This window comes from Conger conger, chromosome 14 (assembly GCF_963514075.1).
Source record: "Conger conger chromosome 14, fConCon1.1, whole genome shotgun sequence".
NCBI classification, from domain to species: Eukaryota; Metazoa; Chordata; class Actinopteri; order Anguilliformes; family Congridae; genus Conger; species Conger conger.
The window spans coordinates 1235900-1251184 of NC_083773.1; the positions used below are offsets into that span (position 1 = coordinate 1235900).

The window sequence follows — 15285 nt, forward strand, 5'->3', positions numbered from 1 at the left end:
ACACTGCCAGACTGGACCTCAGTAATGAGGTGTTTGTGAGCTGGCAGATGTATTCACAGGAGCCGTGAGCGCTGATTAATCTCGCCTAATTGCTACGGGAGGCGAGCGAGCAGCAGTCACTGCACTTGTTCAGAGCTCAAGGTGTCTGCCCTGTAACCGTGGTGACAGTTCACCACCCTGATCGGTGTCAGTTTGTCACTGGTAATCACGTATGCCACCAGTTTTTTAAAACTTTATGACATTTTACTTTATTTTTTTCTCACAACAGAATATCTTCTCCTCCCTGCTAATTGCAGTAATGGGTTGATACATTTCAAACTTTTCTTATAGGAATTTATTTCATTATTTATCTACAGTAATTTATGACATTTCTGCTGTATTTTGAAATGCTTAACTTTTACAGAGAACTATTATTATTATTTTTTTACTAATCCAATTAATTTCTTCTTAAAAGGAGTTATACATGGCCAGGTGCAGTCTGAGTGCTTGTTAGTAGGAATGCCACAGTCTGTGTTTCTTAGCAGGAATGTTGCAGTCTGTGTATCTTAATGGGAATGGCGCTGTAGCGTAGCGGTTAAGGCCTGTAGCGTAGTGGTTAAGGCCTGTAGCGTAGTGGTTAAGGCCTGTAGCGTAGTGGGGTCTGTAGCGTAGTGGTTAAGGCCTGTAGCGTAGTGGTTAAGGCCTGTAGCGTAGTGGTTAAGGCCTGTAGCGTAGTGGTTAAGGCCTGTAGCGTAGCGGTTAAGGCCTGTAGCGTAGTGGGGCCTGTAGCGTAGCGGTTAAGGCCTGTAGCGTAGTGGTTAAGGCCTGTAGCGTAGTGGTTAAGGCCTGTAGCATAGTGGTTAAGGCCTGTAGCGTAGCGGTTAAGGCCTGTAGCGTAGTGGGGCCTGTAGCGTAGCGGTTAAGGCCTGTAGTGTAGTGGTTAAGACCTGTAGTGTAGTGGTTAAGACCTGTAGTGTAGTGGTTAAGACCTGTAGTGTAGTGGTTAAGACCTGTAGTGTAGTGGTTAAGGCCTGTAGCGTAGTGGTTAAGGCCTGTAGCGTAGTGGTTAAGGCCTGTAGCGTAGTGGTTAAGGCCTGTAGCGTAGTGGTTAAGACCTGTAGTGTAGTGGTTAAGACCTGTAGTGTAGTGGTTAAGGCCTGTAGCGTAGCGGTTAAGGCCTGTAGCGTAGTGGTTAAGGCCTGTAGCGTAGTGGTTAAGGCCTGTAGCGTAGTGGTTAAGACCTGTAGTGTAGTGGTTAAGACCTGTAGTGTAGTGGTTAAGGCCTGTAGCGTAGCGGTTAAGGCCTGTAGCGTAGTGGTTAAGGCCTGTAGCGTAGTGGTTAAGGCCTGTAGCGTAGTGGTTAAGACCTGTAGTGTAGTGGTTAAGACCTGTAGTGTAGTGGTTAAGACCTGTAGTGTAGTGGTTAAGGCCTGTAGCGTAGCGGTTAAGGCCTGTAGCGTAGTGGTTAAGGCCTGTAGCGTAGTGGTTAAGGCCTGTAGCGTAGCGGTTAAGGCCTGTAGCGTAGTGGGGCCTGTAGCATAGTGGTTAAGGCCTGTAGCGTAGTGGTTAAGGCCTGTAGCATAGTGGGGCCTGTAGCGTAGTGGTTAAGGCCTGTAGCGTAGTGGTTAAGGCCTGTAGCGTAGTGGTTAAGGCCTGTAGCATAGTGGCTAAGGTACATGACTGGGACATGCACGGTCGGTGGTTCTAATCCTGGAGTAGCCGCAATAAGATCCGCACAGCCGTTGGACCCCTTAACCCTGCATTGCTCCAGGGGAGGATTGTCTCCTGCTTAGTCTAATCAACTGTACATCACTCTGGATATGAGCATCTGCCAAATGCCATTAATGTAATGTAATGACTGGCGGAGTCTGTGTTTCTTAGTGCGAATGTTGCAGTCTGTGTGTTTCTTAGCAGGAATGGCAGAGTCTGTGTGTTTCGTAGCGGGAATGTTGCAGTCTGTGTTTCTTAGTGGGAATGGCAGAGTCTGTGTGTTTCGTAGCGGGAATGTTGAAGTCTGTGTTTCTTAGCGGGAATGTTGCGGCCTGTGTTTCTTAGCGGGAATGTTGCGGTCTGTGTTTCTTAGCGGGAATTTTGCGGTCTGTGTTTCTTAGCGGGAATGTTGCGGTCTGTGTTTCTTAGCGGGAATGTTGCGGTCTGTGTTTCTTAGCGGGAATGTTGCGGTCTGTGTTTCTTAGCGGGAATGTTGCGGTCTGTGTTTCTTAGCGGGAATGGCGGAGTCGCTCGAGCATCGGATCGGCTTCCTCTTACATAATCCCACAATGCATTGCTCATTCGACGGAACCATCTGGTGACCTGGACCGAACTCGTATCAGTCTGGGGGACCCGTCTCTTTCTGGGGGAGGAGAGGTTCTCCTCCTGCCTGTAACGTGATCCTGATGATCTGTGAGTCTGTGATCGGCTAATTAAGCCAGTCTCAGTATCAGTCTGGGGGAGGAGAGGTTCTCCTCCTGCCTGTAACGTGGGCGTGTCGGAGCGTTTCGGATGGTGCATGTGCGTCTCAGATGGGGAGGGGACCGGATCTGGGGGGGACCTCAGGAGGGGGCGGGGGGGTGGGGGGGTGGGGGGTGGACGGACCTCAGTTAAAGCACTTTGCTGAGTCAGAGCGTAATTACACTGAGCCAAATAAAGTGTTTTCCTGAGAGGGCCAAAGTGTTTGATTGGTTTATTATTGCTGCTTTGGTAGCACCAATCATTGAAAGTTATTATTATTAATTATAATAATATGTCAATGTTATTGACCTTCAAACCCACTGCAACAACACAGAACCCACTGCAACAACAGAGACCTGGGTTCAAGTAGCATTTGTTCTCGACCAAAATATTTGATTAAGCTTTTCTAGCGTACTGGAAAAAATTAAATGATCCCAAAAGTGTAAACCCTGCCTATCCGCCTATCAAAGGAGCATGCTCATCCACTCAGTGAGTACTTTATTAGGTACTTTATTAGACTTATTATTTAGACTTATTAAGTCTTCTGCTGCTGTAGCCTGTCCACTTTGAGGTTTGATGCGTTGTGTGTTCAGAGGTGCTCTTCTGCACACCACCGTTGTGACGTGTGGTTATTGGCGTGCTCAGTGCGTGTATCCGTACGCATGTAGTCCCTGTGGCAGACGGGCCCAGTCCCTGGATCACTGCTTTACAAACCCGTCCGCGTTTCTGTTTATTTACCTCCTTTTTCATCGCTGTTTTCCAGTCATCGTATCGAGCGGAATCTCTCCACCGCCACTGGATATCGCCGTCTCTGGAAACGGGACACACTCTCCCCTCGGAGCGCTGAGGCGTCCGGAACGCTGTGTGTTTACATTTCAGTTCACCGAGCTGGAACACCGCGCCGGGCTGGAATTTCTCATCCGAATTACCGGGAAAAAACATTACGTTACATTACAAAGCATTTAGCAGACGCTCTTATCCGATAGAGTGTGTGTGTGTGTGTGTGTGTGTGTGTGTGTGTGCATGCATGCGTGTTTGTGTGTGAGTGTGAGTGTGTGTGCATACAAAATAACATTGTGTATGGTATTTGGTCTGCATTTATGTAGCACGTTTATCCAAAGCACTTATGCAGTTGATGCCTCTCAGTTGATTCGCACTCACGCACACACTCACGCACACACACACGCACACACTCATGCACACACACACACGCACACACACACACACACACACACCACTGGTGAAAGGCTGCCATGCCAGGTACCAGCCAGCTTGTCGGGAGCTATTGGGTCAGGTGTCTTGCTCACTCGGACATACACGTGTTTGGGTTGGTACACAGCGCTGTGTTCTCTGTGTTCTCTGTGTTCTCTGTGTTCTCTGTGTTCTCTGTGTTCTTTGTGTTCTCTGTGTTCTGTGTTCTCTGTATGATTAGATGTGGGTGAGAGGGTGGTGTGAGCATGTGACTGAGCGCATGAGACCCCAGGGCACACAGAGTCTCTGAGCCGTGAGTCAGGTGAAACAGCCTGGCCCCTGTCTCTAACACGGCGACCTTCCCATCAGCCCCTGGGTGAGCCGTCAGAGACGTGCCTTCCGCTCGTTTTATAAAACACAAAAAGCAGGAGAAACATTACACCTGACTGGTGCTGAGGAGACTGATCTTGATGATCTGTGAGTCTGTGATCGGCTAATTAAGCCTTTTCTACAGCCCATGTGCTAATTGTGTGGTCTGTGAGTCTGTGATCGGCTAATTAAGCCTTTTCTACAGCCCATGTGACTGGGGAAATCGGTGAGTCTGTGATCGGCTAATTAAGCCTTTTCTACAGCCCATGTGACTGGGGAAATCGGTGAGTCTGTGATCGGCTAATTAAGCCTTTCTCTGGGGAAGGTCTGGATTGCTAATAAGGTTAATAAAGAAATAAATAAGGACATAAGGAATAAGGAAGTTAATAAGGAAATAAAACGAAATAAAACGCAGTCAGACAAACTGGAGGATGTATTTGTGCTGGAATGTGTCTGGCAGTATTGCCGTTGGTTTAAGCAGGAGCAGAGTCCATAGCGCTGGCGGTCAGTTGGTTTAAGCAGGAGCAGAGTCCATAGCGCTGGTGGTCAGTTGGTTTAAGCGGGAGCAGAGTCCATAGCGCTGGTGGTCAGTTGGTTTAAGCAGGAGCAGAGTCCATAGCGCTGGGGGTCAGTTGGTTTAAGCAGGAGCAGAGTCCATAGCGCTGGGGGTCAGTTGGTTTAAGCAGGAGCAGAGTCCATAGCGCTGGCGGTCAGTTGGTTTAAGCAGGAGCAGAGTCCATAGCGCTGGCGGTCAGTTGGTTTAAGCAGGAGCAGAGTCCATAGCGCTGGCGGTCAGTTGGTTTAAGCAGGAGCAGAGTCCATAGCGCTGGTGGTCAGTTGGTTTAAGCAGGAGCAGAGTCCATAGCGCTGGCGGTCAGTTGGTTTAAGCAGGAGCAGAGTCCATAGCGCTGGTGGTCAGTTGGTTTAAGCAGGAGCAGAGTCCATAGCGCTGGTGGTCAGTTGGTTTAAGCGGGAGCAGAGTCCATAGCGCTGGGGGTCAGTTGGTTTAAGCAGGAGCAGAGTCCATAGCGCTGGTGGTCAGTTGGTTGAAGCAGGAGCAGAGTCCATAGCGCTGGTGGTCAGTTGGTTTAAGCGGGAGCAGAGTCCATAGCGCTGGGGGTCAGTTGGTTTAAGCGGGAGCAGAGTCCATAGCGCTGGTGGTCAGTTGGTTTAAGCGGGAGCAGAGTCCATAGCGCTGGGGGTGTTAACTGGGGTAAGGCCTGTGGCCTGCCTCTCAGGCTGTTTTGTTTCTGGAATCATGCTAAGATGCGATCCGCTACACAAGCAGCATCCGGACGGATCTGAGGAGAGCTGGCATGAGCCCTGTCTCCTTGGGTTCTGTTTCCGGTCAGGGAGACGGGCAGAACTCTGGGCCCGGCTGGAACGGACTCGGACCGCGCTGTCGACCAATCCTCATCGAGACCCGTCTCTCCACCACGTCACTTTCACTCTGTAACCCTCCTCATCGAGACCCGTCAATCCCCCGCGTCGCTTTCTCTCCGTAACCCCAGGTCTGGGGGAGAGCTGGAGGGAGGAGTCCTGTGTTCCCCCCGCCCCGCCCCGCCCGGCCGCAGAGAGGGGTCTCTGGGGGCGATGCTGTGACACCGGCTGATCCTCTTCCTGCTCTCCCCCTCTGCAGATCAGCGGTCTGTGGAGCCCGGTCATGAGCGTGCAGGCTATCCAATCCCCCTCTCTGATGTCATCCATCTGCCCTCCTGAGTGCGTGTGTCACTAGAGCTTTCCTCAGATCACTACTCAAACACCGGCGCACAATATGTCCTGAAATGTGTTGAATAATGCAGTGGTATGAAGCCGTGCTGTCCGCCAGACGACCTTGAGCATGGAGCCAGGAGAAACCACCCCAAACGCGTCATCGCCCAACGTGCGGCTGACTGAAACCTCGCTCTTTTTGTAGACTAAAACATTGGCAGATAAACTGTTGTTTACACGCTGGTTTGAACAGGTAGGCAGTGTTGTTCTACAGTGGTCGTACACAACGCCTGAACAATATGGCCCTAAATTCAGTGAACACATCGTGTCATTTCAGTCTGGGATTGAAAAGTAAATGTAATAATTTTCGCTCATTTTTAATTGTGGCATCACAGTTGCATATTTCGAGGCGAGCTCCCTGGCCCTTTGAAGCCAGCTGCTCTGGCCGTGGGCCCCTCTGGGGGGATTTTCATTAAGCTGTTTGATGGGATCTGGTCATTGGCGCGCGCGTAGCCGCTTTGAGTAATTGAATTTAGACCTTTACACGCCAGGCCTCTCTGCCAGAGCCCCGGGCTGGGATCTCTGCCCTCGCACTCTCATCTGCCCGCGGCGGCGTGGGGAACTGCCGAAGTGTTCGGTTTTTAGTTTAAGAGGGAGAGAGAGAGGGAGAGAGGATAGAGAGAGAGGGAGAGAGAACGGGAGAGAGAAGAAGAGAGAGGGAGAGAGAGAGGATAGAGGGAGGGAGAGGGAGGGGGAGAGAACGGGAGAGAGAAGAAGAGAGAGGGAGAGAGAGAGAGAGAGAGGATAGAGAGAGGGAGAGAGAACGGGAGAGAGAAGAAGAGAGAGGGAGAGAGAGAGAGAGGATAGAGGGAGAGAGGGGGGGGGAGGGGGAGACAGAGCGAGGGAGAGAGAACGGGAGAGAGAAGAAGAGAGAGAGAGAGAGAGAGAGATTGTTCTCGGCACAGCTCCAGCATCTGTTGGGGAGAGGCAAGGCGGGAGGACCTGTCTAACGCCTGCTTCCTCCACCTGTCCCAAACACGCCATCAGAGAACGCCTCACTGCACAGCGCCCCCTACAGGAGAGAGAGAGCCCTGCAGCACAGCGCCCCCTACAGGAGAGAGAGAGAGAGCCCTGTAGCACACACAGCGCCTCCTACAGGAGAGAGAGAGCCCTGCAGCACAGCGCCCCATACAGGAGAGAGAGAGCCCTGCAGCACAGCGCCCCCTACAGGAGAGAGAGAGCCCTGCAGCACAGCACCCCCTACAGGAGAGACAGGGCTCTGGGGGTAGTCAGCAGGAGCAAGAGTGGCTCAGATGGAGGGGGCAGAACACACACACACACATTCATGCACACACACACACACACACACACACATTCATGCACACACACACACACACACACACACACTCACACTCACACACACTCACACTCACACTCACACTCACACACACTCACACTCACGCACACACACATTCATGCACACACACACACACACTCACACACACACACACACACACTCACACTCACACTCACACACACATTCATGCACACACACACACACACACACTCATGCACACACACACTCACACACTCCAGTGCCTGTCTGAGACCCCCACAGGCATGAGCAAAGCAAGAGCCCTCCCCATCCCCTGTGAAAACAGGGTCACAGCTGTTCAGAGGTGCCAGTCATTAACGATTATCCCCCATAATGCACTCTGCCTGCACACTTTCTCCCTCTGTCTCTACATGATACCTGATTATAAACTTCACTGAAAAGCTGCTTGTCAAATCTGGATTTAAATATTGAGGCCGTGTCAAATTCCATGTTTTGGAATCTTATTCAATAAAAGGGGAGGTGTGTGATGAGTCTCCACCACCTGAACTCAGTGAGTGTGAGTGTGAGTGTGAGTGATAGAGTGATAGAGAGGAGTGAGTGTGTGTGTGTGAGTGAGTGAGTGTGTGTGTGTGTGTGAGAGAGTGATAGAGAGGAGTGAGTGTGTGTGTGTGTGAGTGAGTGAGTGAGTGTGTGTGTGTGTGTGTGAGAGAGTGATAGAGAGGATATAGTGTGTGAGAGAGTGAGTGATAGAGGAGTGTGTGAGTGAGTGTGTGTGTGAGAGAGTGATAGAGAGGATAGAGTGTGTGAGAGAGAGAGGGATAGAGGGGAGTGTGAGTGAGTGATAGAGAGGATAGAGTGATAGAGAGGAGTGTGTGAGTGAGTGAGTGAGTGATAGAGAGGATAGAGAGGAGTGTGAGAGTGATAGAGAGGATAGAGTGTGAGAGAGTGATAGAGAGGATAGAGTGTGAGAGACTGATAGAGAGGATCGAGTGATAGAGAGGATAGAGTGAGAGATAGTGATAGAGAGGATAGAGTGTGAGAGAGAGTGATAGAGAGGATAGAGTGTGTGAGAGAGAGTGATAGAGAGGATAGAGTGTGAGAGAGAGTGATAGAGAGGATAGAGTGTGAGAGAGTGATAGAGAGGATAGAGTGTGAGAGAGAGTGATAGAGAGGATAGAGTGTGTGAGAGAGAGTGATAGAGAGGATAGAGTGTGAGAGAGAGTGATAGAGAGGATAGAGTGTGAGAGAGAGTGATAGAGAGGATAGAGTGTGAGAGAGAGTGATAGAGAGGATAGAGTGTGAGAGAGAGTGATAGAGAGGATAGAGTGTTGGAGAGAGAGAGATAGAGAGGATAGAGTGTGGGAGAGAGAGTGATAGAGAGGATGGAGTGTGAGAGAGAGTGATAGAGAGGATAGAGTGTGTGGGAGAGTGAGTGATAGAGAGGATGGAGTGTGTGCAGCTCCTGCAGTAATTGCTCTGGTCTCTCCGGCCGTCTGCTGATTCTGGCCGGTGCCAGATGGGTGAGTTCAGTTTTGGGCCGCGCTGGCCTCTGAGCCCTGAACACTGCGGAGAACACAGACTGAGGGGGGGCTGCAGTGGTGGGGGGGGCTGCAGTGGTGGGGGGGGCTGCAGTGGTGGGGGGGGCTGCAGTGGTGGGGGGGGCTGCAGTGGTGGGGGGGCTGCAGTGGTGGGGGGGGGATTATGTGGTGTGGACATCCCATTGTGTTTATTTAAGATAAAGCAGAGATTATACTGGTTTACATGAAGCACCAAAGACTCCAATCTCTTTACAACATGTACGGATAATTGTTTTGGATTGCTTTTGATAATTTTACTGCCGCACAGTTATGTAGTTGTGTTGAGTTTAGCGTGAGTGCTGTGGTGGCGTGTGTGTCTGCATGAATGTGTGGTGTGTGTGAGTGTGTGTGTGTGTGCATGCATGTGTGGTGAGTGTGTGTATGTGTGTGCATGTGTGTGTGGTGTGTGTGTGTGTGTGTGCGTGAGGGCTGTGTGTGTGTGTGTGTGTGTGTGTGGTGTGTCTGTCTGTCTGTATGTCTCTCTCTCTCTGTCTGTGTCTGCCTGTCTCTGTCTGTCTGTCTCTGCCTGTTTCTCTCTGTCTGTATGTCTGTATGTCTCTGTCTGTCTGCCTGTCTGTCTGTGTCTGTGTCTGCCTGTCTCTGTCTGCCTGTCTGTCTGTCTGTCTGTCAGTGTCTCTGTCTGCCTGTCTCTGTCTGTCTGTATGTCTGTGTCTGTGTCTGCCTGTCTCTGTCTGTCTGTATGTGTCCTGGAATGCCAGTGACGTTTCTGGTGTGCACAGAGTTGCTGCCACATGATGAGCTGAAATGTGATATTTGATTGACACGCTGGTGTGCAGGCCTACCTAATAAAGTGGCCACTGTGTGTATGTCTACGATGTATCTTATGTGCCAAAAGTAGCTGTAATACAGGGCATTTCATTTCAGCAAATATCCAAAGTACCGTAAGGTACTCTCCCATTCAAGTTTAAAATCCATTTTAAATGTGCTGAAAGCAATTAGTTAAGAAACAGAGTGAAGTTGGATGTACCAAGCGTACACCGAGCCAGCAGACTCCTCTGCAACTTCAGGCTGATGAGTAACTGCTCGATGAGTCCAGATACACTTCCTGAGATCTATTTTTGGGTTTTATTTGTGAGAAGTGTCTGTCTGACAGAGACATGAGACTGTTTCGTGCGGTTTTTTTGGGGTTTTTTTTGCATATTCTATAAATGTAAGTTTGCTTAATTTATCTGAACTCAGTGAGCATGCACTCTAACTAATATTTATTTAGTCCTGAATTTACTCATTCATTTATTTTGAGAGACACAGGTGTGATTGCTTATTCGATATCATCGTGTTAAATTGAACATTGGCGATTTGAGCTTATATTTAATCTTATTTTACAGACTTCTGATTTTAGCAAATCCAATAGATCATCCCCCAATACCCCCCTCCCTACAATACCCCCCTCCCTACAATACACCCCCTACAATACCCCCCTCCCTACAATACACCCCCTACAATACCCCCCTCCCTATAATACCCCCCTCCCTACAATACCCCCCTCCCTACAATACACCCCCTACAATACCCCCCTCCCTATAATACCCCCCTCCCTACAATACCCCCCCTACAATACCCCCCTCCCTATAATACCCCCCTCCCTACAATACCCCCCCTACAATCCCCTCCCCCTCTAGTTGTGTGAGTGTAGCTGTGTGAGTGTGTGTGTGTGTGTGTGTGTGTGTGAGTGTGAGTGTAGTTGTGTGAGTGTGTGTGTGTGTGTGTGTGTGTGTGTGTGTGTGTAGTTTTGTGAGTGTGAGTGTAGTTGTGTGAGTGTAGCTGCGTGAGTGTGGCTGTGAGTGTGAGTGTAGTTGTGTGAGTGTGTGTGTGTGTAGTTGTGTGAGTGTGTGTGTGTGTGTGTGTGTGTAGTTGTGTGAGTGTGTGTGTGTGTGAGTGTGAGTGTAGTTGTGTGAGTGTGTGTGTGTGTGAGTGTGAGTGTAGTTGTGTGAGTGTGTGTGTGTGTGTGTGTGTGTGTAGTTGTGTGAGTGTGTGTGTGTGTGTGTGTAGTTGTGTGAGTGTGTGTGTGTGTGAGTGTGAGTGTAGTTGTGTGTGTGTGTGTGTGTGTGTGTGTGTGTGTGTGTAGTTGTGTGTGTGTGTGTGTGTGTGTGTGTGTGTGAGTGTGAGTGTAGTTGTGTGTGTGAGTGTGTGTGTGTGTGTGTGTGGCTGTGCTGCTCGCTGGAGGATTACCTCAGGAGACTGAAGTGAACAGCTGTGATAAGGCAGCTTAGTGCCCTGGGTCCTGCGCTCTGTTCAGGCAGCGACCTGATTAAACTCTGCCCCCCTGCAGGCTGCGTCTAGCCCCCCCCGCCTCAACCGTCTACTCTCCCCTCTGAGTCTACCCCCCCCCCCCCACCCACCCACTCAAACACAGGTTTTGGATTCAAATATTTTTCTACGCTTTGCTGAGCTTTTCTGGTGTAATGGAACCACCTCTCAAGAAGTGTAAACCCCGCCTCTCTGTCTTCTTGGTTGGCTCAATTGCACCAGGCAAGTATTTGAATCCTAAGCAATTATGCATTCGACCCAGATCTGGCCCAAACGTTCAGTGGCGAGGCGGTCCTGGAATAAGAACTGCATCTTAGCAGGTGGCACTGCTGTTTTTAAGTTTGAGTGAAGATATTTTTTCCAAAAATGTCCACCTGTAAGCCTCCTTTATCTTATAAAAACAGTGAATTAACCTGTAAATGCTGTGAAGCAAGCTAGCTGTGAAATTTCCCCTGGATGAGCACGCTTGACAAGGCGATAAAGCATGAATTTTGAATGGCGTGCTGTAGTTCTCGGGGTTGGTGTGACTGTGTAGTAAAATACGAACGTGTGTCTATAACAGCGGCATTATGAGTCATGAGCCCACCCACTCACCCGCTGAGTCTGGCACAATCGTCTGCGTTTCACAATTATTATTTTATGAATAAATTCCTAAACGCTCTCCGAGGGGCTGTGAAAGTATATTTGGAGAACGCACCGTGTCTGAGCGGCAGGGCGTGAAGGCTGATGATCCCCCCTCTCTGGTCCTCAGGGGCATTACGCAATCTCAGACCATGTGCGAGGTCACCGGCCAGGTGACCCCAGGTGAGCTGAGAGGTGGGGTCAGCAGTGGGGCGCTGTGAGTCTCCTCCCGATTCAGACCACACGGGCTGAATTCACATCTTTTACATTATTGGCGCTCTCATCCAGTACGACGTACAGTTGATTAGACTAAGCAGGAGACAGTCCTCCCCTGGAGCAATGCAGGGTTAAGGGCCTTGCTCAAGGGCCCAACGGCCCAACGGCTGTGTGGATCTTATTGCGGCTACACCGGGATTAGAACCACCGACCTTGCGTGTCCCAGTCATTTACCTTAACCACTACGCTACAGGCCTTAACCACTACGCTACAGGCCTTAACCACTACGTTACAGGCCTTAACCACTATGCTACAGGCCTTAACCACTACGCTACAGGCCTTAACCACTACGCTACAGGCCTTAACCACTACGCTACAGGCCTTAACCACTACGTTACAGGCCTTAACCACTACGTTACAGGCCTTAACCACTACGCTACAGGCCTTAACCACTACGCTACAGGCCGCCCCTGAATAGTCTACTGCGTCCAAAACTGTGAGATGCTTTTATCATCAAGCAGTTAGTAGTTGATTACGAGCGAGTAATGATGTAGCTTGTGCAGGTTATACAGGAGTGAGGCGTTATTAACTCAATTATTGACTGAATAAGTGAATAATTAGGTGAATAAGAACTGTGTAAATGTGTGTGTGTGAGAGTGAGAGTGAGAGTGAGAGTGAGAGTGAGAGTGAGAGAGAGATAGAGAGAGACGGATGGTAATTTGCCCAGGTGAAAGCTGGCTAAATCATTATTAGCCTCTTTCTTGTTAATGAGAGTCTATCACAATATCCTGGGTCTTTGTGTGAATTCAGATACAAACCTCAGCGGCCCAGGGCAGACTGCACTTTATCCACAATATCAGCTTAGGTGAATTATGCTACAATAATTCAAGTAATATTTTCCCATCCTTTATTTATTTAAAAAAAAATTTTTTCATGCTGCATAAAATCGGATTACAATATATCCACAATTCTTTCTAAAAACATGACCATCTGTCACATTTTGTCTGTGCCAGATTCTGTGTTTGTTTACTTTGCAAGCTCGTCGGGGGAGATGTGTTTAGGGGTTTGATTTTAACTGTAATAACACGGCAGTCTCTTTTATGTGGTGCAGTAATTATATGTAAATCAAGGATGTGTTGTTTTGTATGTTTTCCAGTGTTTAACAGTCAGCACTAGAGCTGTCTGACTGAGTCTCTCAGCCTGTGCTTCCAGGCCTTTGCTTTCATCATGGCACAATGACGGGGTTTAACTCCTGTGTCATAGTCTGTCCAACAATGTACCCCCACAAGTACACTCCTGAGGCTTTGTGGTTGGGATGGTATATGGGGTTAATGCTGGTCTCTCTCTCCGTCTCTTTTAGGAGTTTGCCACATTGACCAAGGAGCTGAATGTGTGCAGGGAACAGCTGCTGGAGAAAGAGGAGGAGATCTCAGAGCTGAAAGCAGAGAGGAACAACACCAGGGTGAGAACATCTATCCTTTACATTAGCAACACCAGGGTGAGACCATCTATCCTTTACATAAACAACACCAGGGTGAGACCATCTGTCCTTTACATAAACAACACCAGGGTTAGTACATCTATCCTTTACATAAAAAACACCAGGGTTAGTACATCGATCCTTTAGATAAGCAATACCAGGGTGAGAACATCTATCCTTTACATAAACAACACCAGGGTTAGTACATCGGTCCTTTACATAAACAACACCAGGGTGAGAACATCTATCCTTTACATAAACAACACCAGGGTGTGTCTGGAGGGTGTAGTAGTTATGAGTGTCTCTGGAGGGTGTAGTAGTTATGCGTGTCTCTGGAGGGTGTAGTAGTTATGTGTCTCTGGAGGGTGTAGTAGTTATGCGTGTCTCTGGAGGGTGTAGTAGTTGTGCGTGTGTCTGGAGGGTGTAGTAGTTATGCGTGTCTCTGGAGGGTGTAGTTGTGCGTGTCTGGAGGGTGTGTCTGGAGGGTGTAGTAGTTATGCGTGTCTGGAGGGTGTAGTTATGCGTGTCTCTGGAGGGTGTAGTAGTTATGAGTGTGTCTGGAGGGTGTAGTAGTTATGTGTGTGTCTGGAGGGTGTAGTAGTTATGCGTGTGTCTGGAGGGTGTAGTAGTTATGTGTCTCTGGAGGGTGTAGTAGTTATGAGTGTGTCTGGAGGGTGTAGTAGTTATGCGTGTGTCTGGAGGGTGTAGTAGTTGTGCGTGTCTCTGGAGGGTGTAGTAGTTATGAGTGTCTCTGGAGGGTGTAGTAGTTATGAGTGTCTGGAGGGTGTAGTAGTTATGCGTGTGTCTGGAGGGTGTAGTAGTTATGCGTGTGTCTGGAGGGTGTAGTAGTTATGAGTGTCTAGAGGGTGTAGTAGTTATGCGTGTCTGGAGGGTGTAGTTATGCGTGTCTCTGGAGGGTGTAGTAGTTATGCGTGTCTGGAGGGTGTAGTTGTGCGTGTCTCTGGAGGGTGTAGTAGTTATGAGTGTCTGGAGGGTGTAGTTATGCGTGTCTGGAGGGTGTAGTTGTGCGTGTCTCTGGAGGGTGTAGTAGTTATGAGTGTCTGGAGGGTGTAGTTATGCGTGTCTCTGGAGGGTGTAGCTATGCGTGTCTCTGGAGGGTGTAGTTATGCGTGTCTCTGGAGGGTGTAGCTATGCGTGTCTCTGGAGGTTGTAGTTATGCGTGTCTCTGGAGGGTGTAGTTATGCGTGTCTGGAGGGTGTAGTTATGCGTGTCTCTGGAGGGTGTAGTTATGCGTGTCTGGAGGGTGTAGTTGTGCGTGTGTCTGGAGGGTGTAGTAGTTATGCGTGTCTGGAGGGTGTAGTTGTGCGTGTCTCTGGAGGGTGTAGTAGTTATGAGTGTCTGGAGGGTGTAGTTATGCGTGTCTCTGGAGGGTGTAGCTATGCGTGTCTCTGGAGGGTGTAGTTATGCGTGTCTCTGGAGGGTGTAGCTATGCGTGTCTCTGGAGGGTGTAGTTATGCGTGTCTCTGGAGGGTGTAGTTATGCGTGTCTGGAGGGTGTAGTTATGCGTGTCTCTGGAGGGTGTAGTTATGCGTGTCTGGAGGGTGTAGTTGTGCGTGTCTGGAGGGTGTAGTTGTGCGTGTCTCTGGAGGGTGTAGTTATGCGTGTCTCTGGAGGGTGTAGTTATGCGTGTCTGGAGGGTGTAGTTATGCGTGTCTGGAGGGTGTAGTTATGCGTGTCTCTGGAGGGTGTAGTTGTGCGTGTCTCTGGAGGGTGTAGTTATGCGTGTCTCTGGAGGGTGTAGTTATGCATGTCTGGAGGGTGTAGTTATGTGTCTCTGGAGGGTGTAGTTATGTGTCTCTGGAGGGTGTAGTTGTGCGTGTCTGGAGGGTGTAGTTATGCGTCTCTGGAGGGTGTAGTTATGTGTCTCTGGAGGGTGTAGTTATGTGTCTCTGGAGGGTGTAGTTATGTGTCTCTGGAGGGTGTAGTTATGCGTGTCTGGAGGGTGTAGTTATGTGTCTCTGGAGGGTGTAGTAGTTATGCGTGTCTCTGGAGGGTGTAGTTGTGCGTGTCTGGAGGGTGTAGTTGTGCGTGTCTCTGGAGGGTGTAGTTATGTGTCTCTGGAGGGT

At 49.5% G+C, this 15285-nt stretch overlaps 1 protein-coding gene across 3 annotated transcripts in view; it reads left to right on the top strand.

Moving 5' to 3' along the window:
• ppfia4 (PTPRF interacting protein alpha 4) overlaps positions 1–15285 on the top strand; it is a 64326-nt gene that overhangs the window by 5194 nt on the left and 43847 nt on the right. For all 3 annotated transcript variants that reach the window (XM_061218596.1, XM_061218597.1, XM_061218599.1), the window contains exon 2: positions 13079–13180. In XM_061218596.1, the coding sequence (XP_061074580.1) occupies positions 13079–13180 (102 nt within the window). The remainder of the gene's footprint in view (positions 1–13078; positions 13181–15285) is intronic.